General features: G+C 43.0%; 1 protein-coding gene across 1 annotated transcript in view; it reads left to right on the top strand.

Annotated features, from left to right (window-relative positions):
- The window catches only part of LOC144114702 (palmitoyltransferase ZDHHC6-like), a 35,864-nt gene extending 13,560 nt beyond the window's left edge, over positions 1 to 22,304 (top strand). Inside the window, exons 4-8 of the mRNA XM_077648602.1 lie at positions 1,329 to 1,460; positions 6,226 to 6,429; positions 13,700 to 13,887; positions 18,854 to 18,903; positions 21,995 to 22,304. Of these exons, the coding sequence (XP_077504728.1) occupies positions 1,329 to 1,460; positions 6,226 to 6,429; positions 13,700 to 13,887; positions 18,854 to 18,903; positions 21,995 to 22,113 (693 nt within the window). The 3' untranslated portion in view covers positions 22,114 to 22,304. The remainder of the gene's footprint in view (positions 1 to 1,328; positions 1,461 to 6,225; positions 6,430 to 13,699; positions 13,888 to 18,853; positions 18,904 to 21,994) is intronic.
- The last annotated feature ends 3,607 nt before the right edge of the window (positions 22,305 to 25,911 follow it).

Here is a 25,911-nt window from a genome sequence, read left to right as displayed (position 1 = left end):
TTTCTAGATTTATCAGTAATTTGCACCGCATTACTGTGCATTCTTTGGTCCAGTGTTTAACTGAGAGTGAGGTTTTGAATGCGCTACAGGAAATAATTCGAATTCGTGGACCTCACTCACTGTCAAGTATATGAGCTCTTGGTTTGTGCAGTAAAACCAACAGTTTTTTTTAAACCTTTCTGGGTCTCAGAATTGTCTCGATTTAATAGGAGTTCTAAAAGATTTAATAGGAGTGAAAAAGGGTATTTTGTAACAAATTTATTCATAGAACCAAGCAGGCAGATGCATTTATTTCCATGTTATTTATTTGTACATAGTGTATATTGCCACCTACCCCTATCCTTTCTTACTAACGCTCCCCCCTTTCTTTCCCTCTCCCTGTCCTTGTATTCCCGCTAGTCGCAGCTCAGGTGCTCAGGTTCCGGATTGCAGATGCTGCCGCTAACATCATCTTTTCCTTTATTGTTATTTTATTAATAAATAGCCACTAACAACAGATGTAATGTGACTCCAGTTAGGAATTTTTGCACGAATAGAACATGAGTTCTTTTGTTATTTTTCTCAAATCAGCTGCTTCAGAACTCTTCTCTCTTCATATTCAGAAACAAGGTGCAAATGGAGCGCAAATTTTTATTTATTCTTTTTTTCCTACACCTCTTCAATATAGAAAGACAACATCAGCCACCAGGGTTGTGAGCTGTGTTAAGCAAACTTTTTGACAATTTCGGGACTTCAGAGGCAAAGCGCACAGTGCACATGGGAAAAACAGGAAGTGACTATAAATGTTAAAAAGAAAGTTCCACCCTTATAAGGTGGCGCAGACTGTTGAAATGGTCAAGCAGTGAAAATGCTGTGTGAAGTAGGGAGGCAGGACAAAACAAGAAACGGTGACAGCACAGTGGTGACGGTGGCGGCTGCCACTGCACAGAGGCTGGATGCGTTAATGCATGGGAGCCTTTGCCATGCTTGGTTGTGTCGCCCACATTTCTAAATTGTTGCCTCTGGGATAGCATTAATGACGCACGCTGAAGATGATGTTACCTTCACATATAGACTTTGGCTGTGGTTGCTGGGAACAGTGTGAGCTTGTGTTGGTATTGTGATAATAAATTTTTGTTTTTGTAAAGCAGCCAACATCTCTGTTCGTGCATATTAGTGCACATAGAGGGAATTAGTGCAAATACAGTCGATAAAGCAGAAAAAAAGAAGTTAAAAAGAGATCCATATTATCTTGCTTTGTGGTTTATTACTGATCATTCATTGTTACTAAACCTCCAGCAGCTCCACCTTGCATGAAAGTGCTTCTTACTTTGCATCCCTGTTTGCAGAAATACTACATGCGCCAAGGTCAGGAGGACAATCTAGTCTACTTAGGCTTCATCCCTTTCCTGGCCACTGTACTGAGCCTGGGCTTGGCCATCGGTGTCATCATCGCTGTTGGGAGCCTCTTTTTTATACAGGTGATTACAGTGTACTGATGTATTGGTAGAAGGGTGTTTAAATCTGAAGGTCTTCCCTTGCATTGCATACGCTCCGCCAAGAGCTAACAACTTGCATGGGTTTAGATTGTTAGACACAAGAAATGCTTTATGGGATTTCATAGTGATAGCCATACATTTGGATTAGTCACTGTGCTTTTTGGTTTGTAAGAAAAGACTTGTTGATGCCATACTGTCAAGGGTCCACATGTGTATGTCACCAATTGAACGAGTGCACCAGAACATCAGACCAGCTGGCATATCCAGCATTGCTTGGCACAACTGGTAGTCGGAGAGTTGGTGGGAAAGAACTGGCAGCTGTGTGATTGGAGCTCACTGTGGGCAGCTGCAGAAAATATGCTCATCATCTAAAGAGGGAGTAAAAAGTGCGACATGCTGCTGCACTGCGCAAGACAGAGGCATGAGGACATACTAGTATGGGAAAAGTGTGACAATTTGGGCCAGTTGGCGCATGATGCTGTGAACTTGGTAACAACACGAAAACTGGACATGGAGGGAAGACAAACATGCATGCACACTAAGAACTGAATGCTTTCGAAGCTGCTAATGCAAGCTTCTTAAAAAATGCGCTGCATTAGCATCGAGAAAACACCAGAAAGAAGGAAAGATTAACAGAAGGAAGAGGAAAGAAAAAACAATGCTGGTATCGATTTCTTGCAGTATGTGGCCAAGTGGCAGCCTGTACCATCCTTTAGTGTTATCAAATGCTCTCATAAATGAGAGTGTTTATCAGGACATTTGACCTGGCACTTACCGAGAGCACCTTATTTTGGAGCCATGCATATCAAGCTTTGATTTTGGAACTGTGCTTAATAAACTTTTGGTGGGATTTATGCATGCTCAAGTTTTTTTGCTATTTTTCTGCATTAAGGGTAAGGGCCCTTTGCAGAGTAAGCCTAGTTTATAGGCTGCATTCATTTTCTGAACAAAATTTACTGCTGTGAGCTACCTGTTGTAAAAGTGCCCTCTAGCTCAAATTATTTTGTATTAATATTGTAAACAGGAACTGTGATTTTGTAGCTTATGCCGTTTTTTCACAGTGGCACTTCCTTCCTCTGTATGTCCAGCCAGTGTCCTGGCCACAGCGAGTTGTACAAGTAGGACAAATAACACTTATAAATGTCTGCTGATACTGCAAAAAGTGAGCGTTGTGGCCATTCAGTACTGTTAAGAGGACCTTCTTTTTCTCGCATGCGGGAAGTGCGGGGTTCGATCCCCAGTGCCGACAGGTACCCACCGGTGATACAATGGGTACAAGCTTTCCCCTGGCCTGGTGCTCGGCTAGTAAGGGGTGAAATGCTTGGAAAATGGGTCTTCAACCCAACCTTGAGAAATGGAAAATACCTTGTGCCATGGCGCTCTTTGGCCGAAGATGCTCTTGCACCATAAAAATCTATCATCATCATCATCATCAGAACCTTCTTTTTGCTGACATTTTCTGTCTAGATAGAGCAAACAGCTTGTATTGTGATCTTTTGTGCATGAGCATTGGAATATTTTACCAAGCTTCTGGTACTTATTCTTTTCTGAAACAGCGAAAGAAAATGGGGCTTTGTGAAAAAAAAAAAATGCTTTCCTGATCTTTTGTTTCTCATGAGAGCTAAAGTGTTTGTTTTAAAAAGTACTATGGTTTTTAAGTAGTGGCATCAAATATTCATGGTGTTGGACTTTCCAGTGCTTGTTTTCTTAGTTTAGTAGAACCCCTCTATAGTAAACTCGAACATATAGTGAATTGAAACTTCAGTTCTATTTCGCCTTCCATAATCGACTGTACGTTGTTTTTAAAGCGAAAGCTTTACTGGCCTAGTCTATCCAAGGTCATCGGTGCCACAAATTGACCTTGAAGTGGAGGAGCAGTGGAGGTGTGGCAGCCATGTGACATACCACACGTCACTCGTCGCCACTGTGCTGACCGCTGCCTTGACAGCTGTGGCCACGTGACTAACCACGTGAACCACATGACTCGCCGTTTACTAGAAAAAGGAGCCGGTGCCGCTTTCGCGGCATTTGCGTTGCAGTTCTCGCTGTGAACAGAGCAGGCCAGCCAGAGCCATCTGCGTCGTCGGGACAATTTCTCTAAACCACGCTTAGCTGAGCTTAGTGCGTAAACACTTCTGGCCGCACTCCCCGGGTTTCAGGAGCCAATTTTCATGAAGCCCGATCAAGTGAAACCGAGGAAGAACATCAGCACCGCCAACAACAGAGAACGAAAGCGTGTGAGACGCGCTGCAGAAACCAGTGAAGAACGCCAGCAGTGGCCACTTCAGTCGCGCTGCGAGTAGGCAGTGGCACCCACTTATAGGAGGCAGCTATGTGCCTTCCCCTTTCTTAAGACCAGCAGAAGGTTTAGGCTGTTGATTTTGAGGAAAGGAAAGGCACATAACTGGCTCCCTGGGTCAGTGGACACCTGTTATGCTTTCAGGTACATGGCGGGGGTGTAAACCTAAAAGAACAGTGCTTTCGCACATAGCATTGCTAAACCGCCACCAATTTTTTTTGTTTATGTGTAGTAAAGACATCTTTAATAAAAGTCTGGTTATAGTGAAGGGAATCTGGCCGTGGTGACGTACTTTCCGCAGAATTATGACATTGCGGCGGATACCAAAGATAATACAATGGTGCCCTTTGAAATGGCCTTATCACCAAGCTCATGAGCTGCGAGAAGAAGCCAACTTTTCAAAAATCCTTGAGGCCATGAGGTAGAGCGTGCGGCGCACACAGTGGAATAAAGGTAAAGTTGGCCATGGACGTAGAAAAAAGGCCGCATAGCTTGCTGAGAAAGAAGAGATAGTAAAAGTGCAGTGAAGAGTACGGAAGGGAAGAAAAGGGCAAACATTTGCAGCACAGGGAAATGCGAAGCGTGCGACAGCGGCGACTCTGCATGGGAGGTTTTGCCGCACGTGACTGTGTCGCGCATTTCTTAACTATTGCCTCTTAACACTGAGGCTGTGGAAGATGACTCTGTGTTCACGCAAATCTTTGATATTCACATAAAATCAAACTCTCTTTACATTCATAGTATATTTGTGCAGATGCGGTTATTCAATGAAATTGAAAACATGTAATAAAATGTGGTAACTGAAAATAAATAATCATCACATAAAGGGGCAATCGGAGCAAAGTTGAAGATATTTTTAAATATTTATTTTATAAACAAACACTGTTTAGCAAGGAGCCAATTAATTGCCAGGCAGCATCATCGGCCATGCCATCACCAACAACTGATGTAGTAAAGACATAAGGTGAAATGGGACTGAGGTTTCACTTTACTATGTCTGAGTTTTCACTGTATCCAAGTTTACTATAGCGGAGTTCTACTGCACTGCACTCACACTGAAAGTCACAGATAATATATTCAGCCAGAAAATAGTATAAGAAATATAGAATGTACGTTTTATATGTTAGTATGCCAGAAATGTGTATTCAAAGTTACAGAACTCTTCACACTAAAATGTCACCGCAATGGCTTGGCAGTTAGTTGTGGTGCTCAGCTGCTGACCCGAAAGACGCGGGTTCAATCCCAGCCGCAGCGGTCGCATTTCAATGGAGGCAAAATTTTAGAGGCCTGTGTGCTGTGTGATGTCAGTGTGCGTTAAAGAACTCCAGGTAGTTGAAATTATCTGGAGCCCTCCACTGTGGCGGAGTTCCTGGGTTCGAACCTGGCTGCAGCGGCCATGTTTCGATGGAGGCGAAACACAAAGGCGCCCATGTGCTGTATGATGTCTGTGCACATTAAAGATCCCGAGGTGGTCGAAATTATTCCAGGGCCCTCCACTATGGCACCTCTTTCTCTCTTTCTTCTTTCACTTCCTCCCTTCCCTTAAGGTGTGGCTGGAGTGCCCATGGAGATGAGACAGTTACTGTGCCATTTCCTTTCCTCAAAAACCAATTTTCAGTTTCAATTTTTTACTGTGGCATCCCTCATAGCCTTAAACTCCTTGGGACATTAAACCTCATAAATCATAAACCAACTTCACACTAAACTTTTCAATTAGTAAAATAATAATAATAACCGCTCGCGTGAAACACTTTTGGCAGTACAGTCGCAAAAATGACCCCAGGCCATCTTGGAAGAAACTAGCCGCTACACTGTTGGTGGCACGGAAATTGTTCAGAACATGCCTGCTACCTTCAGAAAGGCTCGGAAAGCAGGTAATTTCCTCAGCAACAGCGAAGACAAAAGCTACAGAGGGTGGCCTTTTGATAGTTGAGGCTGGGCGGAGCAGTCATCTCTATCTGAATCAAAATAAGATGAACGGTCATCTTTTCACACACAGTTGTCACTTCCATTTGCAAAGTCGTGTCGATACTACAGAATCGCGAGAACACTGCCATAACTGATCAGGGTCGATGCGAGACAAGGACATCATCGTGATCGCTCTGCAGTGGCAGATGTCACAGGAAGTTTGAGCATACTCCCTCATACGGCTCACAAAAAAAAATTAATCTGAAACTGAAATACAGTTCTTTTTCAATATACTGGATGGGATTACTTACCCAGAAGCAACCTGGATCGCGTAGAATGGGCTATTTCACGCCATCTTTCAATGTGAACAGTTTGGATAGGTGCTGTAAGGAAAGCAATAAAGAATGTACTCAAAATGAGAGATGTGCATGGCACAACACTTTGTGGGGATGTGATTAGTCACACTTTCTGCATACAGTTTGTACCATTCACTGTCATAACTTTGGGAGATATGGCCTTAATTGCGTTTCATCTGTGCAGCTCAAGATAATTGTGCGCAATGAGACAACCATTGAGAACTGGATCGTGGCCAAGGCTCAGATGCGGGAACGTGAGAATGAGGAGGACTTTATCTATCCCTACAACCTGGGTGTGGCCGAGAATCTCAAGCAGGTGTTCTTCACCCCACTTGGCGATGGCATTACCTGGCCTGTGGTGCCCGGATGCAACCAGTACACACTCACTGTGAGTCATAATCTTTTCTGCCATATTTGTATCTGTGCTTATCGTTGTCCCTTTCACGCTTTTACACTCTGAAAAATTTTCCAGAAAGTAATCTGAAGTGCCCTCTTGTTATAGAGCGGTACTGTAGACTGCATGAAACATGAATTGTGTTTCTTTGGATACTCTGTTGCCGTTTTTATGAACCCTGCCCAAAGTGAGCGTTAGTGTAAATATTTTTTTTTTTCACATACAGCACAGTTTCGGTCACAAACAATGCATAGGTGAAACCTGGTACTAATTGTCACTATGGTCACTCTTGCATGCCACTACTTATGCCCAGTATTGAGCAACTAGAGCTCAGGCAATGCTATTCATGTAGTGAATTTATGTTGAAACTGACAGCAAATATATTCAGCTTGTTCCATGGGGCTTGTGTTTACCGCCATCTGTTTTTTTTTTAATTCAGACTGGCTGGAAGCAAGCCAAATGATTTCATGTAACACTGCCATAAGCAGCATTTCCGCTCCGTTAAAAGCCAATAGTCAGGTATCAAAATTCTAGACCTTATAAACTTTCTCGTGAATAGCTTCTTGTTTAGGTTACAAGAGAAGTTTTAACAATAGACTACTTTTTTGTCATGGAGGAATTCTGTGTGCCGGTCCTAACTGTGGGCGGAGCTTCACTGCAGACTTAAGTTGTATCTGACTATATACACTATGAGGACATGCAGCCAGGCTCCAGAGCTTCTGTTCACCTATGGTGCGCAAAAATAGTGATAGCCCCTGGTGATGCTGGCACTACTAGCATGCACTGATCACATGACGTAACAATGAAATGCGAAAGCAATATATGTCTCATTACCACAAAAGCTGTCCACCGCCGTCCATGGCATGAAATTCGTATGATGCTGTACGTCGGTGTAGATGTCACACGCACGTAACATACTATGACCTGTGAAGTGATGACTGTAGTGTTAGTCAGTCTGCAACATGTCATTACTTGGCACTTTACAAGTGATATAATGTAAGGTGTATGGAGTGTTTGCATGAAGTATGCATAGTTATTATGTGTAGTCATAGTCATGACTCATAATAATTCTGCAATGTAGCATGACTCAACACTTTACAAGTAGTGAAGGCATGATGCATGGCTCAGCACTTTACTTCTGCAGTGTAGCATGACTCAGCACTTTAATACTTTCGCATTCTTACATGTAAGCAGTCTCTGCCGAATTTTTGTTTTTGCTTGGGTATGTTTGCTTAGCAGCACATGCTGTTAGCTAAACACACTTGTTGAAGGCACGACAAACAGGTAGGTTCTGTGATATTAATGCTGCCCTATACACTTACCTATTAGGCTTTTTTTTTATTATTGGTGCCATAGATGATGTCAGCAGTGAATCTAAGAGCACAGAAAATACGAATGGCTTCATTGAATGTGCTTTTCTCATTAAAAAATCTCTGAATGTGTGTGATGCAAAATGTGTGTGATGCAAAATGTGTGTGGTCTAGACACTCCCAAACTCCTTTTTATGGAAGCAAATGGACAATGTATGATATTGCTGTGAACCTTTGTAATGCTTGTTTTTCATGTTCTTTGCTCAAAGCTGCCGGCACGCACCTTGCTATTTTTTTTTTGTCACGCCAGAGGCAACCTGATTCCTCTGGAATGATGGTAACCTCGCGCAACTTTCCATGATGTTCGATGTTATCGTGGCTGTTGTAGACACCTTATCTCAAAGGTTCGTTGTCACCCATTAAATTCAGCGTGGCCAAGATTGGTAGCCAGTCTGATTTGCAACGACTTGGCAGTGCACTTGCTTCTGTCGCTGCTCTTGAGTTAGTTCATTCGAGGGCACAGGTTTAACTAATAAACAGTTTATTTGGAACGTTAAGCTGTCTTCTTGCTGGCCGACTGCTGTCGCCACCACGTGACAATATTCTCTTTAGTGCTTCTCCAAGAATTAACATTTCGGCATGGAACCATGCAGTTGTCTGTAACTGTAGTAAACAGTCTACAAAAGTTGGTGTCACTAAAAGCAGTGTGCACTTTAATTTTAGAGTGTTACATGAAGCAAGTTAAAGCATGAAACTAGCAGCTGCTATTAAGATAGTCTTCTTTTGGGCCCTGGGGCGAGGCCAGGGGTGGGATTCGTTTACACGTAATGGTTCTCACAATAGTGTTGTTGCAATGTGCAAGTGTGCTATTCAGTCGCATGCAGCTGTTCAGTGTTTGCAAGCTGCTGAGAATGTCACCATTGTTATTCCCTGTGTGCATAAGATCTCGCACACTCTTGAAAGGATTATCCAGAAGGCTGGCGTAGGCTTGTTTTGCACTCCCAAATAATTTGGCTGGGCTATGCCATGATGATAACATGAAAATCAATGAAAAAGAGCATGCAGGAAAGAAGTGTAAAAAATTTCTTCGTCCTGTGTATACTGCTTTGTAAAGCAGCTGGGCAGAGCTGTCAATGACAAATTAATAAAGCATGCCAACTCTATGAGATGCATGTGCGATGCACATTTTTATCAATGCATTACAGTAACTTGTGATAACTCACATTCTGATAATTTGTACTTTTGGTTAACTCAAACAAATTTCGCAATTTTGGTGAGTTGGCTTTATTTTCAATGTATTTTAGAGCCGCTTAAATTCGGTTAATTCAAACTTTTTGTCTTGCTCCTACGCTTCCGGCGTGCAAAACAGTGGCGACCGAGGTCAGGCACATTGGGTTTCTGGAGCTGCGTGATCTGAAAATTCGGCCTCTCTAACCGTCTGGCTAACTCACAGTCCAAAGGGGGGCCCTGTTTATCAAAGTCACCCCATTGCCTTGTAGTTTCGTATGCTGAACTTCGCTGTCAGCCTGCAACGATTGCAGCGCCCAGCTGCACGCTGGTTCACGTGCTAATTGGCGTGTCACTGTTTTTTTTTTCTCTCCCCCTTTTAGAAGGCGTCACGCCATTCTGGCGCAAATTTGCGCTCCTCTTGCTTCCATCCGCGTGCGTGGTCCTGTGTGTTGACAATGTGCACTTATCACGAGTTGCTCGTTGTGTGGTGAAGCCTCCTTACATGGGCACCATCACTTGCAAGGAGGCTGCACCGCTACTGCGTTGCATCTGTGAAGGAGACTGCGGAGGGCCTTACTATTTTGGAGCAGTTCTGCTTTGGCAATCCTACCAGTGGGCTTAGAGTATGCCTTGATGGAATTGCGAAAAATCATCATTGCTGCGCGATTTTCTCTTAAAAGCAGACGACCGTTGCCTATTTTTTCACCAATTAAATTTGCTGAGGGTTGCAAAATTGTTTTGAATCTTTTTTTTTGCATTCGACTAGTATTGCATTCGACTAGTATTCGACTACATTCGACTAGTATTCGACATTGCATTCGACTAGTATTTGACCTTTGGATAATTCAGACCTTTTTGTTTCCAGTGCCTTGAGGTCTTAATGTAGTTTTACTCTATTGGGAAACCAGCGCATTATTTATAAATTTTTTCAATCACCCTTGGGTAAACATATCACCACCTTTCACTAATATTTTATGTTGTACTAAAGCTTTTAGCTACATCTGCAATATATGTATATAAATAAATAGATTCAGATTATGATATTTATAAAACAAAGCGCATTTAGTTTCGGATCATATTAAGATGCACGTCTGATAATTTAAACAAAATCTCTGGTCGCTTGAAGTTTGAATCATTGATACTCTGCATATTTCTAGTAGGCACCCAGGGGCAAAAGCGGAAGTGATGATCTTTGAAGCTTTCATCATGCACCAAGAAGAAAGCTTGTTAGCGGACCTTCTGTGTTACTGCACAAAAACAGGGGGGCTTATCTTTGTGATAACTGTCTTTTTATTTTCCTTTTTCAAATTTTCATGCTTGTAATTACTTATTCTTAATTGTTATGCACTCTCTTGACAATTGTTAGTTCAGCGCTGTGTATGTCAATTTTTTATCTTTCTCTGTCCCTTTTTTATGTTGGTTTTCAATTCATGGCACTACCTCCAGTTGATTTTATTGCTGTTAGCTTATGTGTCGCATTAATGAACTTAGATGTAGCTACAGCATTCAGCATTTTTAGGTCGTGTCACAACGAAGCAATCTCACACAACATTTAAGCTCTGTCTGAGCTTGCATTTTATTAAAGACTGCACGGGAAGGGGAAAGTTGTGAATGCAGCTCATTATGTATTAGGGTTAAAAGTGGGTTGGTTGGCTTACATTAATTTTTCTGTAAGGATACACACAGCACAGAGGAGGGCAAAGTACAAAGAAAAGCACGCAGCACTAGCACTGTCTTGCAACTAAATTTTTATTCTGAAGTGAACAATGTATAAGAACTCAGAATCCAGCGTATTGTGTAATAGGCGCATGCTGCAATCAAGCAAAAAAAAGCACGACAACAACCAGAAATCACAACAATCAAGATTGCTTGAGGACACAACCAAAGACTTGATTGTTGTGTTTTCTGGTTATCTTGTTTTTTTATTTTTCCTCTTTGTCTTGTTTGGTCAAGTGCCTATTCCCAGTTCTCATATATTGTTCCTTTCAGAATAAAAATTTACTTGTGAGACAGCACTCATGTTGTGTGCTTTTCTTCATCCTTTGTCCTCCTTTGTGCTGTGTATCTTTCCAAAAAGTGTTCATTATGTGCATTTGCAGCCAGCTTTTGATAATTCGAATTAAAGGGCCCAAAACTTTGTTCTAGTTACGTGGAGTTCTCATGAAGGAGTCGTTTTTAATGCTTATGATGTTGACAGGACCAACATGTCAGTTCGAATAAACTGGCAATTTTCAAATTAATTTGAGTCCACTGTATTTAGGTATAGGCTGGCAGGTAACATCACTTATCCACATCGCTGAGATCATTTTGGCACAACTCATAGTGCAGTGAACCAGTTGTGACTTGGCATCTGTATCTAGTTCATAACAGGGTTTTGGAGCCCCTTGAATACTGGGAATTTCTATGAAAGCTTTTCAAAGACCCTCACAGGAGTACTGATGCCAAATTTTGGTTGTATGTTTTCTTGTTTGTAATGATGCCTAAGTACTTATCATGTACATAATTATTGTCACGTTATTTTCCAACAATTGATAAATAATTATGATTGAACTTTTTTTCTCTTATACTGTTTTGGGTTCCAGTGTCATATGACTTGCATGAAAAAAACTGGAATATAATTTTTAATTTACTACAGTGCTTAAGCCAGCCTGTCTCGAGAGCCAGAATGGAAATGTTTTAAACAACAGTAATAATGTTTGTTTTTTTTCCACATGACTCTTACTGAGCTTTGATGTGACAACCATCTTTCAGCTGTTGAAACCAAAATGGTATGAAAGAAAAAATTAAATTAGAAGTTATTTACTGGTCATAGGCAAATACCACATGGTGATTCATAACTCTTGAGTATAGGGGCATGGAAACATTAGGATAGTTTAAGAGACCACATGACAATGGCTGTGTTTAGAGTGTTATCATTAGCATTATGTTAGCATGTTACTGGTAGCAAGTGCATGCATCATATCTCTTTGCCAAGAAAAACTTGTTCCTTAAATGCACTTGCTCTGTGGGTTAAAGGTACCTATACGTCTTAATTGTTGCGGGGCTCAGGTTGTATCCCATAGTTTGGTTTTCTAATGTGTCATTGCCTTCGTAAATGTGGTCCTGTTGCTTTGCAATATTTGCTGGGCTAGCCAGCTCATGTCATCATTCTTGCTTTCTGCCAAGTGTGGTGTGTTGGCAGGCGTGAGATGCTGAAGTTGATAAAATGGTGGGTGGCAAGTTGAGGTCCCAGCCTGCTTTGCTGTCAATGTGACTTGTTTTTCCCAAAGGAAGGTGGAAACTCTGAAATATTTTGCACTGTAGGGTCTTCATCACTTGGCTGCTTTGTGGGCCGATTTGAATTGAATGACTTGCAGAATGCATTTTGAAGTGATAAAGTGAGCAGGTTTTTTTCTTTGGCATTGGACAAAATACATCAGAATGAGCCACTGGGGTTAGGTTAGGCTGAGTGTTGAGTTAAAGGAAATGCAGGAGAAGTTAAAACTCCAAAATACCGTGAAGTCACTGCTCGAGTTGATAATTTTTTTTTAAACACAGAGCAAACGGATGACGTGCTTTTCATCATGATTGTGCTGGATAATGAAAGAAAGTGGAGCAGCTGTGGCTATTGTAGAACAAGAAAATTGTGTTAAAAAGGAGCTCATTGTCCTGCCATGAACACATTTTCTTTCAGTGTACTTTTTATTTTGTTTTCTGATGCCCTTGAAATTCTTGAAAAGCCCTTCAGTATTGCATTAAAAATTCTACAGTTCTGTCATTACACCGGAAATATAATCAAGCAGTAAACAGGAGGCTACTGTGGTGTGAAATTGGGTACAAACCATTTGAGCTGGCCATCTGTTTATGTCTTCAGTCACAGAGTGAAATAGACAGGAGCATCAACTCATTTGCTGTGTTCCCTTAGCATTAGAGCAATGCTGAGCACCTGCTACATGGACAGCATGCCACCATGTTCTCTGCCTTTGCTGGCGTCAGTCTTCTGTGTGGCCTTTCACTCTTGCTGTCTCCTCTTTTGCTCCTGCTGATTAGCAGCACTGACGAGTGTTGCCACCTGTCATCCTACTTGCCATGCTACTGGGGCGAGATAACGAGTCAACATGTCAGCATCTGGGTACAAGTGTGTAGTTAGCACTGGAGACATATTAGCAAAAAAACTTTTTCCATGCAGTTACTATGCAGTACTCCAGCTGCAATTTGTGAAACTGCCCTTGTGGCAGAAGTAGCAGTGTGGTGTTTTCAGCCGAGTTGGTGCTCCAGTTTAGCTCTGTGCCTGAGGTTATGCACGCCCTCATTTATGCTGACATGCTGAGTTGAAGCGTTTTGAACAGTGACTGAGTGCTGGCTAATACTAGCATAGTTTTTATGCCCTATAAAAGTCCATGCATGTAAGGGTAGACAGTGAACAGCTCATGGCGTGAACGTTTTGGTGCTGCAAATTTGTGTCATATTTACAGTTATGTCCTGCTCTGAAGTGTGTCTGTCACTAATCTAAAATGCCTTTTGTGGCTTTCAGCACCTTATTCCAGATAAAGACAGTGTTTGTTTGCTGGCTCCGACCAGCATTGCATGAATTTTTGTAGTCTATAGGTTTAGAGTTTTGAAAGTCAGTAAATAACTGGCATACTTCCTGCCACCGCCCACAACTCGTACGGTACTGTGAGACTCAGTGTAAGGGCATTAATGTATAAATGTCTTTTGTTCTTTTTCTTTTTGCGCCTATGCAGGTGGAGCAAATTCTTCAAAAGCACGACAAGCGACTGCGGACGCGCCTCTACACTGTGGTGCAACCATACCGGGGCTCCTTTTTCCCGATCTCACATGGCTGCACTGTCTGCATGACAACACCACTCACCGATGAGCCTCGCATTGCTGTCAGCCCTGGTGACCGTGTCCTTGTCACACGCTGGAAAAAGTAAGCTTGTGATCTTGACGTGCAGTGCCACTGTTCTCTTTGTTCTTTCTTTGGGCTTTCTTTCTGTGCACTTTTTAATGAATTGAGACTTCATTCTTGCGACCGAAAGCATATGTCCCCAAGATATCCCTCAGATATTTGAAGTGCACAGTGGAAAATTCATGAAAGCCTAGGAAAAATTCTACAACATGTGCACAGTGCCACTGGGGCATCCATAGCACGTCCTATTGGACATGCCTGGGACATGCGGCGCACGCACTCATGTGCGCACCTCAGAAAAGTAACAAAAATTTTATGCAGCTCATGTACCTTTTTCCTCGCAGAATGCAGCACTTGCAACAGTGTCGCAACGAACATGTGGTAGATTTGCGCCCAGGCAGACACATAGTGTTCCCGACCCACACAGGCCTGTTTTTTTTTTTTTTTTAACATGCTCTCTTAAAAAAGTCAGAACAAAAGAGGCCGACGTCATCGGCATAGGCCAAAATCTGAATTTCACCATGTACTACAATGTACTAACGAGAAGCCACGATTTGCTGTTTTTTAACGTACTGAGCTATAAAGGGTCAAGATATATAAACAGAATTACAAAGGCAATGTCGAAGAGGTGATTTAAGGAATCTGTGTTTGGTAAGCTGTTGGTCATTAAGGAGAGCCAGTGTTCCCACGAGGCTCTTGTTGGGTGGGGGACGGGCGGTTGAGGGGGTGCTTGCACATTCTCATACATGTGGTCGAGGGTAAGGGGGGTCTGCACAAAAGATACATTTTGGATATGTACTGGTGAGGTTACTGGCAAGTCGGTTTTGGGGTGGCGGAAAGATGCTGTCTGTAGCTGCCGATACAGGACAGCTTCCTCTCTCAGTAGTGTGTAATAAGGTAAAGGGCACATGCGGCGATCCTGACGGTGCCCACTCATGTACTCTGCGTAGGAAAAATTCCCAACTGACACAAGTCTCAGGGGTGACCTATTACTTGCGCGACATTCTCCGAAACTGCTGAAGCTGGATGGTTTTTCATTTTTTTTTATTTTGTATGACAGTGTCGCACAGAAAAGTAAACAATAAACAGAATAGCAAGGTTGACTAAAAAAAACATGAGTAAAGCAGCGTGAATGAAGGTGCCCATGCGCGCTGATTTACACTAATGTCAGAATGGGCCAACTAGCCCTGCAAAAAGTTGTGCTTGAAAATACATCTATGGTTAAAATTCTTTTGGCCCTGTACCCATTTGATTCGTTTCTAACCAAACATTATGTTGCTCTGCAACTGAACCCGAAAAGCATGAACCCGAATCGATACCGAAAAAATTGCACTTTGACATCCTGGTCGAGATGTGATTGGCAGGACAGGTGATTGTAAAAAAAAAACATTGGGCGGACGATCAGACATTCTGAAGCAAGCAACGTGCTTAAGCAGTTGTGATTTTTCCTGGATGCTTTTATGATGAAACATTTTCAAAATGACACTTTTGCTTCTGGTGGTTTTCAAATTTTGCTGCATCGGAATGCCTGAACTTGTTGGTAAAGTTCTAGGCGCTTCTGCTTGGTGGCATGCTTCATCCTCTTGCTGGCATTTCTTCGCTGCATTATATGCTTCTCGCTTGCGTTGCATCTTTGCTGGCTGTCGAAACGGGGCGCCTCGCTTCGGACTGGACTCATCATTGTTACTGCCGTTTTCAGTATGTTTACTGTCTATAAATGGGGCACCGAACTTTCGCTTCATCTCATCTCACCTATAACAAAATGTATGAGCGATAAGCAGGTGGCACCACTAGGCTTAGCTTATTGTTGCGTCTCCATTTGCATACGCTGTACTAAATATGCGAATGTGACAAATGGGGCAATATCTCATAAAAAGAGCTGGCAGCACGCTAAACAGGGACAGGCCAAGTGCTCAGATGCATAATTGTTCTCAGGAGCAAAGAAGTACACTTCTACAAGCAAGCAAGTTCCTTAGAGTGCAAGTGGCAGAGGGTCTTCAGTGCAAGAACATTAGCCATGCCTCACGATTGATGTTGGATGAACGAATGAATGGATGGGATATATGCATGATCCTCTAAATCAGGTGGCTCTCGCACCAGCTAGCCATGACTTGTAATATATTTTCTACTTAAACTGGAGACGGAGAACACTCCTCTTTACCTTTAGCAGGAGTCATTCCACGACCTCCTTCAGAGTGCTGATGAAGTTTCACTCTTGCCTTGATTTCAGCCACCAATTAGATAGCCTCCACTTAGTTATTTCTACACGTTTAAAGTCTATTTTTCCTCCATTGTCTTTAAAAATTAATGCTGTGAATGAATCAGCCCTGTTGCTTTGAGCTGTAGGGTGAAGCCCTTCACAGAAAATTATCAAGTGTTCAGCTGTTCCCCCCCCCCCCCCCCCCCCCCCGCACGCACTGCAGTACGTGTCTACCTCTTGGTACTTGACTTGGTACATCTTAGTCGGCAATACTCCTGTCCTTACTTCGAGCAACAAAGAGCTTCCCCTCGAAAATGGTAGATATTTTCTTTGGCAATTTCCTCATTGAATATTCTGTATGTTTCCACTACTGATCTCATCTGCATCCCTGTTTTCCACAGGTCCCTCTGTTGCGACACTCTTAACGGATAATTCCCCCCCCGCCCCCACTCCCACTGCTGTCCAAATATTTGCTTGACAATTTTCTACTTCTCCTTCTCCGTTTTATGTCAACATTTCTTATTTACAAGTTACTGAAAACTTTCCTAGCCTACTGTGTTTCCCCCTTTCTCAATCGCTCTTCAAATTCTATCTTGTTGCTAGCTTCCCTGTCCTCGAATGGTAGCCATCCCATCTCGCCTTGTACTCCGTGATTTGGTGTAGTACTTCCTTGTGCTCCCAAAGCAAGCCTACCTACCCCACATTGCTAAATTTCTAGCCTTGCTTGAACCTCTGATCTCATGCACAGGAGCGTATTGCCTAAAGTCAGACTAAGAACCATCACCACTCTCCAAATCTCTCTCACCACTTTGTACCTACTGTAATTCCACAGTGTGAAATTTTCCATGACAGCTGCATTCCTACTAGCTTTAGTCGTTAAATATTTTTCATACTTTGATAGATAGAAACACAAGCACCCCCAGGTGTGAATTGCTCCTGCTCACACCTGCTTTTTTCCTCCTACTGTTAAGTGTTGTTATCACTGTCTCGCTCCTAGCTTTGTGCTTTATCTCCATCTCGTAGGCAAGGTGCACAAAACTCCACTTCACCTGGACACCAAATTCTGGGCGGGGAGGGATGAGGAGGTTTAAAGTCACTTACTGCATGGTGCATTGTAACTTGAGTTAGCGCACCTCGTATCATGCGTATTGGCAGGCATGATGGCGATGGTAAGGCCCTCGTTGTTAGGCAAAAAATAGCCCGGCCCGCGGCGGCGGCTATGGGCCATGCATTCGACAGCTGTCGGAACCCAGCTGCCGATTTCAGACACCACCTGGTGCATCGCTAGCCATTTCTTTTACATTTCAGACGCAGTCTCGCCGTCTTGATGCTAATGTGCGGTCCCCTCGCTTATGAACGCGTTGTACCTCCAGCATGCCAAAACTGCATGCTCGCCACAGGCTTTTTGCTGTTTGTGCGATTGAGCCTCCTCACAAGTCCATTGCATTTTCGATTTTTCGGGTTTTTTTTTTTTTTCAATTAAATGGGGGAAAGAGGTTGTCGGAATTTAATAGCATGACCTTCGAATAATGCCAGTCATGGATTATTCATGGATTTCATTTTGTTACTCATCTTGCATGACGCAGAACAGGTTGCAAGTTGTTTGTTGTGCTGTCTGATCAAGCAGTACACATTTCTGTGCATGCCATGAGTTTTTCTGTATGGTGCTGAGTCAGTCTAGGTTTGTTTATTGCAGTTGTGAAAACCATACACTATTTTAAAAAATAGCAGCAACACTTACCTATTTATGTTCTTTTGAAAAAATTTTTCATGCTAGCAGATATTATTCATTAGTCAAAGGCATTTTTTCTTATATGTTCGTATTCAGTTCATATTAAAAGATTTCGCTATTTTCACACTGCCACTCAGAACCATTGCAGGTTTTAATAGCATCACGAGCGGTGTTTCTAGTATCTGACAAGACGATTGCTGTCACTGCACATGCAGTCTTTTGTTTGCCTACAGCAAAACTATTTGGCTTAATTCACCATGCAGCCTATGTTTCACATGTTTTTGTTTGGAATGTCCAAACCTATTTCACTGTTATCAATGGCCAAGTTCATCTGGCCAAGTTCTTGAAATGTACAAGAAACATAAACCTTGTTAATGTGTTTGCATGTAATTTCAGGCACATGACTAGGTGGCCTTGTCAAATGCTAGGGTTATGCATGAAGTTTTTAAATTTTTGTACCCAACATAAAGGACATGGCAGACAATTTTTGCTGTTTTTGTTCTGGCTAAGCCCATGCATTATTTGAAAATTTTTATAGTGTGTGCGATCATTATTTGGACAAAAATCAACTATAATGCTTTTTTTTTTTGGCTCAGGCACCATAATTGCTGTGTATACAGTCATCTGCAGAAAACAGACCAATTGCTTTTTGGTAATAAGGTTTAACTTGGGTGCACCTTAGCCACTGTTTTCACCATAATTGCTTAGCGTATGGCATTCTGATGCAGGGCAGGCTGGACAGGCTAGGAAATTTGCAGGTTCAGTTCCCAGCCTTGGCAGCTGCATTTCATTGCAGCTAAAATGCAGGAATGTGTGTGCTGAGCTCTCTGTTAATATTGGTATGGTGGTCAAGATTAATCTAAAGCCCTTAAGTGTGACACCTCCCCCCCATAGACTGTTTGTAGCTTTGGTTCATAAAACTACTTCATCCATTTTGTATCTAAGCCCCGATTATGCTTGAAAACCTAGTGACGTTTTTGTAACAAAGTTTAGGATGTATGCCAAAGTCTTATTTCTCGTGGAAATCTGTGAAATTACTATTTTTTTCTTTACAGGCACTGGCTTTATGGAGAGTTAGAAAATGCAAAGTTTTCTACAAAAGCAAGTAAGTACAATGTCAGGAAACTAAACGCCACTACTGGTTGGGTGCAGACATGCATGACTTGCTGTGGTGCCACGAAAGTCCTCTTGACTAGGTTTGGACTTTTGAAATAAGCGAGCGCAGTGCCTAGGTCAGGTAGTTACAGTGGACCCTTTTTTTTTTTAATGAAGTCAGTTTCACCTCAATGCTACATGCCCTATTAATGGTCGAGCGGCAAATTTTTAAAACAGAATATCAATGGACATTGTTCGTGCATTTTATTTAGCGGAATAAGCGCACCTGTGAAGTGGTAACATGCAAGTTTAGGACCTCATCCTCGTTTTACAGATGGCCAGTGATGCCATCGTTAGGGCAGCATGCAATGCGGGAAAGCCAACCTAACAAATTATGAAAAGTGTCCATTGTCTCTGAAAAATAGTGAGTGCTATTCAACAAGACTACAAACCAGAGTCTGCTCCTGTATCCTGTCAACATAGACAATCTCCTTGTTCACTCTGGTAACGAAGGGGCACATCCGCACAGCAGAAATGGCCCAAAGAATTTTATTGGTTGGTTTTCTAAATTGGTGGTTGGTATATTACCTTGCCGTCTAGTCACCTGCATTCTGTGGCCACACTGTTTTGCTGCTGTGCTTATTTTTGAACTTTAAGAATCAAGCACTTTAGTTTAGTCGTCTTTACTCTGTTCACAGTGGAGTGGAGATGCATTAGCTACAAAAGCGCATTATAAAACATACTCTTAGTGTGACATTTGTATGCAAAAAGCCTGGTGGTTTGATATCAGCTGTTTAAATTCTTATGTTGTGCAAGGCTTCTGCTGCACCAGAGGTGCTGTGCTGATAGTTGATACAATGGCTGCCTGAGACTGTGTGGTCTTGTCATACTACAGTAAAATCTCGATGATACATATTCCTCGGAAGCTCGCAAAATATTCATATCATCCTAAATTCGTATGATCCAAAACAAGCCAACTTCAACACGAAAGTGCACAAAAACTTTATTATGCTTAACTACTTCCATCCAAAAAAGTCTGTAATGCACTTCTGCACTTTCCTGCCCTCGATGTCGCTGACCAGCCCTGTCTGAAACGCGTAAAACCGTGCAGCAGTTCCGTCGCTCACATTGCCGGCACCGACGGTGCGGCACAGGGCGTCAAGAGCGTGAAAGGTTTCTGCCACTGATGGCGGTTGGTCTGACGCATCGGCATCTTCACTATCACTGTCAGGCTCCTCAAGTTCATCTCTGTCTGCTTCATTGATTAACTCTTCCATGGTTGGTTCTTAACCCGCATGTAGCAGCGTCGTCATCCATGGTTAAGAAGTCATGAGCCGAAAACTTTATTTGCGAGACTGTCCCAGCCTTCAATCGTGAAATCCTCACCGGCCTCTTGATTATCTCCTGTCGGAGCCAGATCAGGTCCCATGTTGAATCCACATTTTCGAAAACAATTCGAGATTGTGCCTGCAGTCACATTGTCCCAAAACATGGCTAAGAAGTGTACTGCGTCTTTCAGACATATCCTCAAATGCACGTCTTTGTGCTCAATTTTCGACAAAAGATGCCTCACTGAACGTCCTTTGAAGTGATGCTTAACGTTGCTAATCATTCCAGTGTCTAGTGGCTGCAGATGGCTGGTAGTGTTCGCTGGCAGGAAACTATGATGTTGTTGAAAGTCATTTGCTTTAGGTGGGCAGAACACTGGTAGGCAAAAAGTAAAATCCTTCGATTTTTTATTCCATTTTACGGTCCAGGTTTGTGAGGAACTCCTGAAATGAATCTGCAATCATCCAGGCCTTTCGGTTCCCTCTGTACAAAACAGGCAAACGCCCTGCCGATTGGAAACACCTCTGCTGCTTGGTCTTCCCGATGACTGTAAGCTGTAGCTTCTCCAAGCCATCAGCATTGTAGCAAAAAAGCACTGTCACTCTTTCCTTGCTTTTCTGGCCGCCCTGGCAGGCCTGGCCTTTCACACACAAACTCCTCTCCGGTTGCATGTTGAAGAAGAGGCCCGCCTCGTCGGCATTAAATATGTCGCGCGGCGTATACTCCGAAATCAGAGCTGGCAGCATGTTCAGCCAGTAGCCGACAGCTGACTCGTCCACTTTCGGTCCTTCACCAGAGACGACACAAGTCCGTGCCTGTCTTTAAATCGGTGCAGCCATCCTTCAGAAACCTGGAAACCTTCGATTCCAAGAGAATTTTTCTCGCAGTACCTTGCCATCCATGTTGATGCCAGCCGCTGGGACTTCCCGAAGCCATGTCAGCAGGACCTCTTCTAGCTTAACATGCATCGCCGTCATCACCTGCTTGATGTTGACACCGAAGTTCTGAGCGTTCTTCAAGATAACATCTCGCTGCCCAACAATGGTGCAGTGTGTCGACAGTGCCAGCCATAACTCTTTTGCCAAGTCGACACGTTTCTTTGGTAGGTTTTCATCGACCTTCTTGAGTATATCAAGCTTCTCCTTAGAAGAAAGTGCCTCCCGCTTCTGCAACATGTCAACAGCGAACGCTTGCACAGCTTGCGTCTTTGTTACGTTTGGGCAGACCATGTTGCACTCGGCGAAACGCACAGAGCAGCGACGAACGAGGGAAATGGATGGGCGCAGCCAGCGGCAGCGGCCTCCCGGCCAGCTCCCAGCAGCTGTGAGGCAGCTTTTTCGGTAGGCCAATGAGCTGCCAGAAAGTTGGTGATGTAGCCCTGTTAGGCACGCGACTCACCTTGACTCGTCGGATTGCTACAGGCAACGCGTTGTAGCTCGTGCCTGTCGAGACCGGTGAAAGGGAGGCGGGGGTAGAGAAGGCCAGCGGCGGCAGCGTGCACGGGTGGCTGGTCGCGCGTTCGTATCATCGGCGCCGGCTTGCAAAATTGTTCGTATAAACCCAAATCTTAACGCATTTTGTACAATGTAGACCATCCAAGACACTTTCGAAATTTGTATAATCCCGAAATTCGGATACACCATAATCGTATCATCGAGATTCTACTGTAGCTGGTCCTGCACAGGACTGATTTTGTATGATCTCGATTTCGTGCACTGGTCTTGCATTGTGTCTTTGCCTTTGTCGCTCCTCACCAGCAGCACTTGTTTCAGCGTGCAGGCTGAAGGGCTGGTTCCCACGTCAGTGTGCAGTTGAGGTGGCTGGCAGCAAGGGCAGCCGCAGCTGCACTGAGGCATCGTCAAGCTACGCAGACCACAAGAAGTACAAGTGAAGTGCAACACAGCACGGCAGCTTTCATTTTTCTGCCAAGCCCAGCTGTTAGATGCTACACTGGTCAAATTGCTCCTTTCCATGAGCAGTTCTTCCTGAAGCCTTCTCACAGACTCAGCTGCTGCCCATATTAGTTGTAAAGATTGTTTTAAAAGAGAAATATTTGTCACCTGTTTTTACTGAAGGAGCCTATTGAGTTGTCTCTCGTTGTTCTGTTATTGAAATCTCTGTGGTTAAAGGAGTTGATATTGTCATGTCTCGAAGCATCGCCTTGTTTTGTCAGGTGGCTGGATGGCCAAGTGAGTCAGTATGTCTTTTTGTGCTGGCATTTTGAGAGTAAATCGGTGGTGCCTTTCTAGAAATCAACTTTTACAGTGAAAAGCTGTTGTAAAGATCTCACCCAGGCTGGAAGTTCAGTCCCATCATAGACGCAGCTGGCCCTGCCCCTGCGTGCCTCCCAGGTGCTGAACAGCCAAGTGGGAATGAGGGGGGACAGCCTGTCGTCATAAATTAGCAGCAGTCATGGCATCGGTGTAGGTGGCATGTCTGATGAAAGTTTGGTTTCTTGGCATGTTTAGCCTTTATGTTCTTTTGTATGCTATATGTTGAAGCCTGCTTAGCGAGGCCTAACCCAGTCACCTCCCGTTTTTTTATGGCTAGCGGCAGCGGTGGCTCCCTTCTCGGGCGATGGGACTCTGGGAGCCCGGAGGTGTGTGTGTGTGTGTGTGTGTGTGTGTGTGTGTGTGTGTGTGTGCGTGTGTGCGTGTGCGCGTGTGCGTTCGTGTGCGTGTGTGTGCGCGCGTGCGTGTGTGGGGGGGGGGGGGGTGAAAGGTCGAAGCAAGCAGAGAGCTCCTGTTTGGAGGTGCAATGGGAAATGGCAGAATATGCAGGAGGCCCCAACGAAGAGCATGTGTTTTCGAGCTTGTGTTTCCCTCCTAACGGACAGTTAGATTGTTTCTTGTCTCTTGTAATAAACCAAGTTATGTAAAACAGCAGTCTATGTCATCGAAGCATTTAGTACTAAATGGAGAATGAATTAAATCATTTAAAAGAGTGACTTTGTGTCTGCATTTTGAGCATATTTCGCCCACCCACCCCCTCTCTGTGGGAAGCTCGCATGTTTTCGTGTCTCCCCTGAAGGGCGAATTCTACAGCAAAAGTCAGTCTCGGCAAGCAGGAGAAAACACCCTTCATTGCTCTGCGGCTGCTACTGGCGCGTTTGCAGTAGACTCGCCGACGCCACTACCGGCTGGCTTCAAAGACGCCCAAAAGGATGTGGTTGTGAGATGCAAGGGCGAATGACTACGCTTTTCTCTTAGCCCTGCCCGGACCTTTGATGGAGACTCCGCTTGATGAACGTATGCTGGTGAACACCTTGCTCGTAAAGTCGAACAGCAACAAGACCGCTGGTGTGGGGACAGCTTTTCGCTGAATTGTTTGCATTAAGCAACAGCTTAGCTGATGTCATTTTTTTTTTTTTTTGGTCTCATACTTCCAATTATTGCTCTTCCACAACCTTCATACCACAAAAAATCACATCGTCTGTGGTCATTGGGCTGCGAAAACTCGGATCAGGGTGTGAGCAGAATGCTTCAGAACAGGCCTTTGGGTAAAAGGTGCAGTGTCATCTCAGTTCAGGTTGCACAAGTTGCTGCACAGGCACAGCATAGTTGGTGCAAGCATCTTCTAAAAGGGGAAGAACATCAAGGGGCAATGTGGACACAACTGCAGAATTGTTAGCCATATTAGGCACCATGGTTTTTAGAGAGAGACGTGGTGCTTTGGGAGGCCAAGTTTGCAACTTTGTATGTTGTGTGTCAGTCAGTGATGAAATTTCTGTGAACTTCCACTACTGCAGGACGTTGACAGATGTCTGTATTGATGTGCCTTTGGCAGTTGCTTGTGAATGGCACAGCAGGAAGTGCAACTCCTTCAGCCATTGCTCAAAGTCAAGGGTGTCAGTTATAGCACCTTGGGCTTTAAAGAAAGCTTTGTGACTGGAATCTAGGTAGGCAGTATGAAAGTACTGTAACTTTGTGCATTTGCCTGTGTAAAGGTGAGCTAAGAAAAGTGTGCTGAAAACATTGCCATCAGGGTTTAGTGTTAAATCTTGGAGGTGGCCTGCACTGCTTGTCGCTAAACCATAAACCAAATTTTCTAGCATGACATTATGTGTAGGTATAGCTTACTAACAGTTTTAACCAGAAGTTGATTCTCCAAATCTGAGCAATGTAGGAGGGATTAGTATCTCATGATGGCTGATATGCTTTATATTTTTGCACACTGTATTTGTCTCAAGTCCTGTGCTAAATTCGTTTTCATAGAATGAGCAGCTTTGTGAAGCAATACAGTCAGCTTTGAAATATGTTTGGGTTGTGACCTATATTGGCATCTGCTGCCAATGCGCATATGTACTATGATTTATCACTACCACTTCTTTGCCTTTTTGAATGAGAAGTGGTTATTTTAATTAGATTGCTGTGTTGAGGACATTACATTGTACTACAGAGTACTTAATTATCATGCCGCTGTGTGGAATGTTCTTTTATTGTTATTGGTGTTAGGAAATAGGCATGAAATATAACTATCAGTTGTTTTTTCTTCAATCAAGCACTTGTCTTTTTGTAACCTGTATGACGTGAGAGCGTCTGTTCATTTCTTATTCAAGATATTATTTATTAATAGTTTTGTAGTGACCACTTTGTCAAGAGGCTGTTTTCTGGTAATTGAGTCTGGGTTATTACCTCAGTTGGCTGAAGAGCATAGATTTTTGCAGTTTAATACATAGATATATAGTGATTGTAAGCACAGCTGCTGTGCATCTTGTGAATATGGGTTTATTTCACTATTTTCCTTGTTATTAGCACTATTATTAACACATTATAGTAAATTCGAGCACCTTCTCTTCGCCTCATGTAGCAGCACTTCTTGGTGACATTGATAATGGGAGGTTGAGGCACTGCATATACCGAATTGAAATTTCGGTGCTGGCTTAGTGTAATCACTTTCATGGGGCTGAAATAAAGTTGCTAGTACTATGCTTTCTTTATATGCCTGACATCAAAAAATCAGAAACATACTTGTATATCAGAGGGTTTGCAACTGCAATATTGTGCTCATGTACGAAGTTGTATTTTAGCTTTGCCTTTTTCTTTTTCTTTTTTTTCTTCAGACACTTTACTTGTATTGGTTAAATTGCAGTTCAGGTGTCTTAGCTTTGCCTTGTGGAGTCAAGGTTGTAAGGAGATATTTGCCTTGCGTGCTAAATAAAGACAGAATTTAAATTTAGGCTATCAGTGTATGGTGTCTGTGCTGTCGTAAAATCGCACTCTGAAAAATTTTATCATGGGTTTCAAAAAGTAAGTTACATTTTTAGGTGCACATTTTATTTGTTAAATAAAACTCTAGTTTGGAATGATAGGTAGCAGTAAATACCATGTGATATGATTGACATGAGTGAATGACAATCCCACTGTGTAAATGACTAACATAAATGTATTTGTTTGATATTAGGCACGGTAATTTTGGTTTAAGTATGAATCTGTGTGTTTGATTTTCTGTGTGGATCCAGTGAGGTTGATGTTAGGTCATCATACTTCAGATTTTAAATGCTGTATCATTGCTTGTGTCGGACCACATTGCCGAGATCAATAGCAGTTTAAGAACTGAAGAAAGTCTGTGACAAAGCTGTCTGTGATGCATATGTTTTGTGAAAGAATGCGTGTGTGCTTGTTTAAGATTTTTTGTGCCTTTTAGTGAACACTTATACTGCGGCCAGTCCCGTAATATTTATTGGGAA

Source organism: Amblyomma americanum, chromosome 1, assembly GCF_052857255.1.
Source record: "Amblyomma americanum isolate KBUSLIRL-KWMA chromosome 1, ASM5285725v1, whole genome shotgun sequence".
Classification (NCBI taxonomy): Eukaryota; Metazoa; Arthropoda; class Arachnida; order Ixodida; family Ixodidae; genus Amblyomma; species Amblyomma americanum.
The sequence above is the reverse complement of the archived record's forward strand: the minus strand, read 5'-3'. Positions and strand labels throughout refer to the sequence as shown.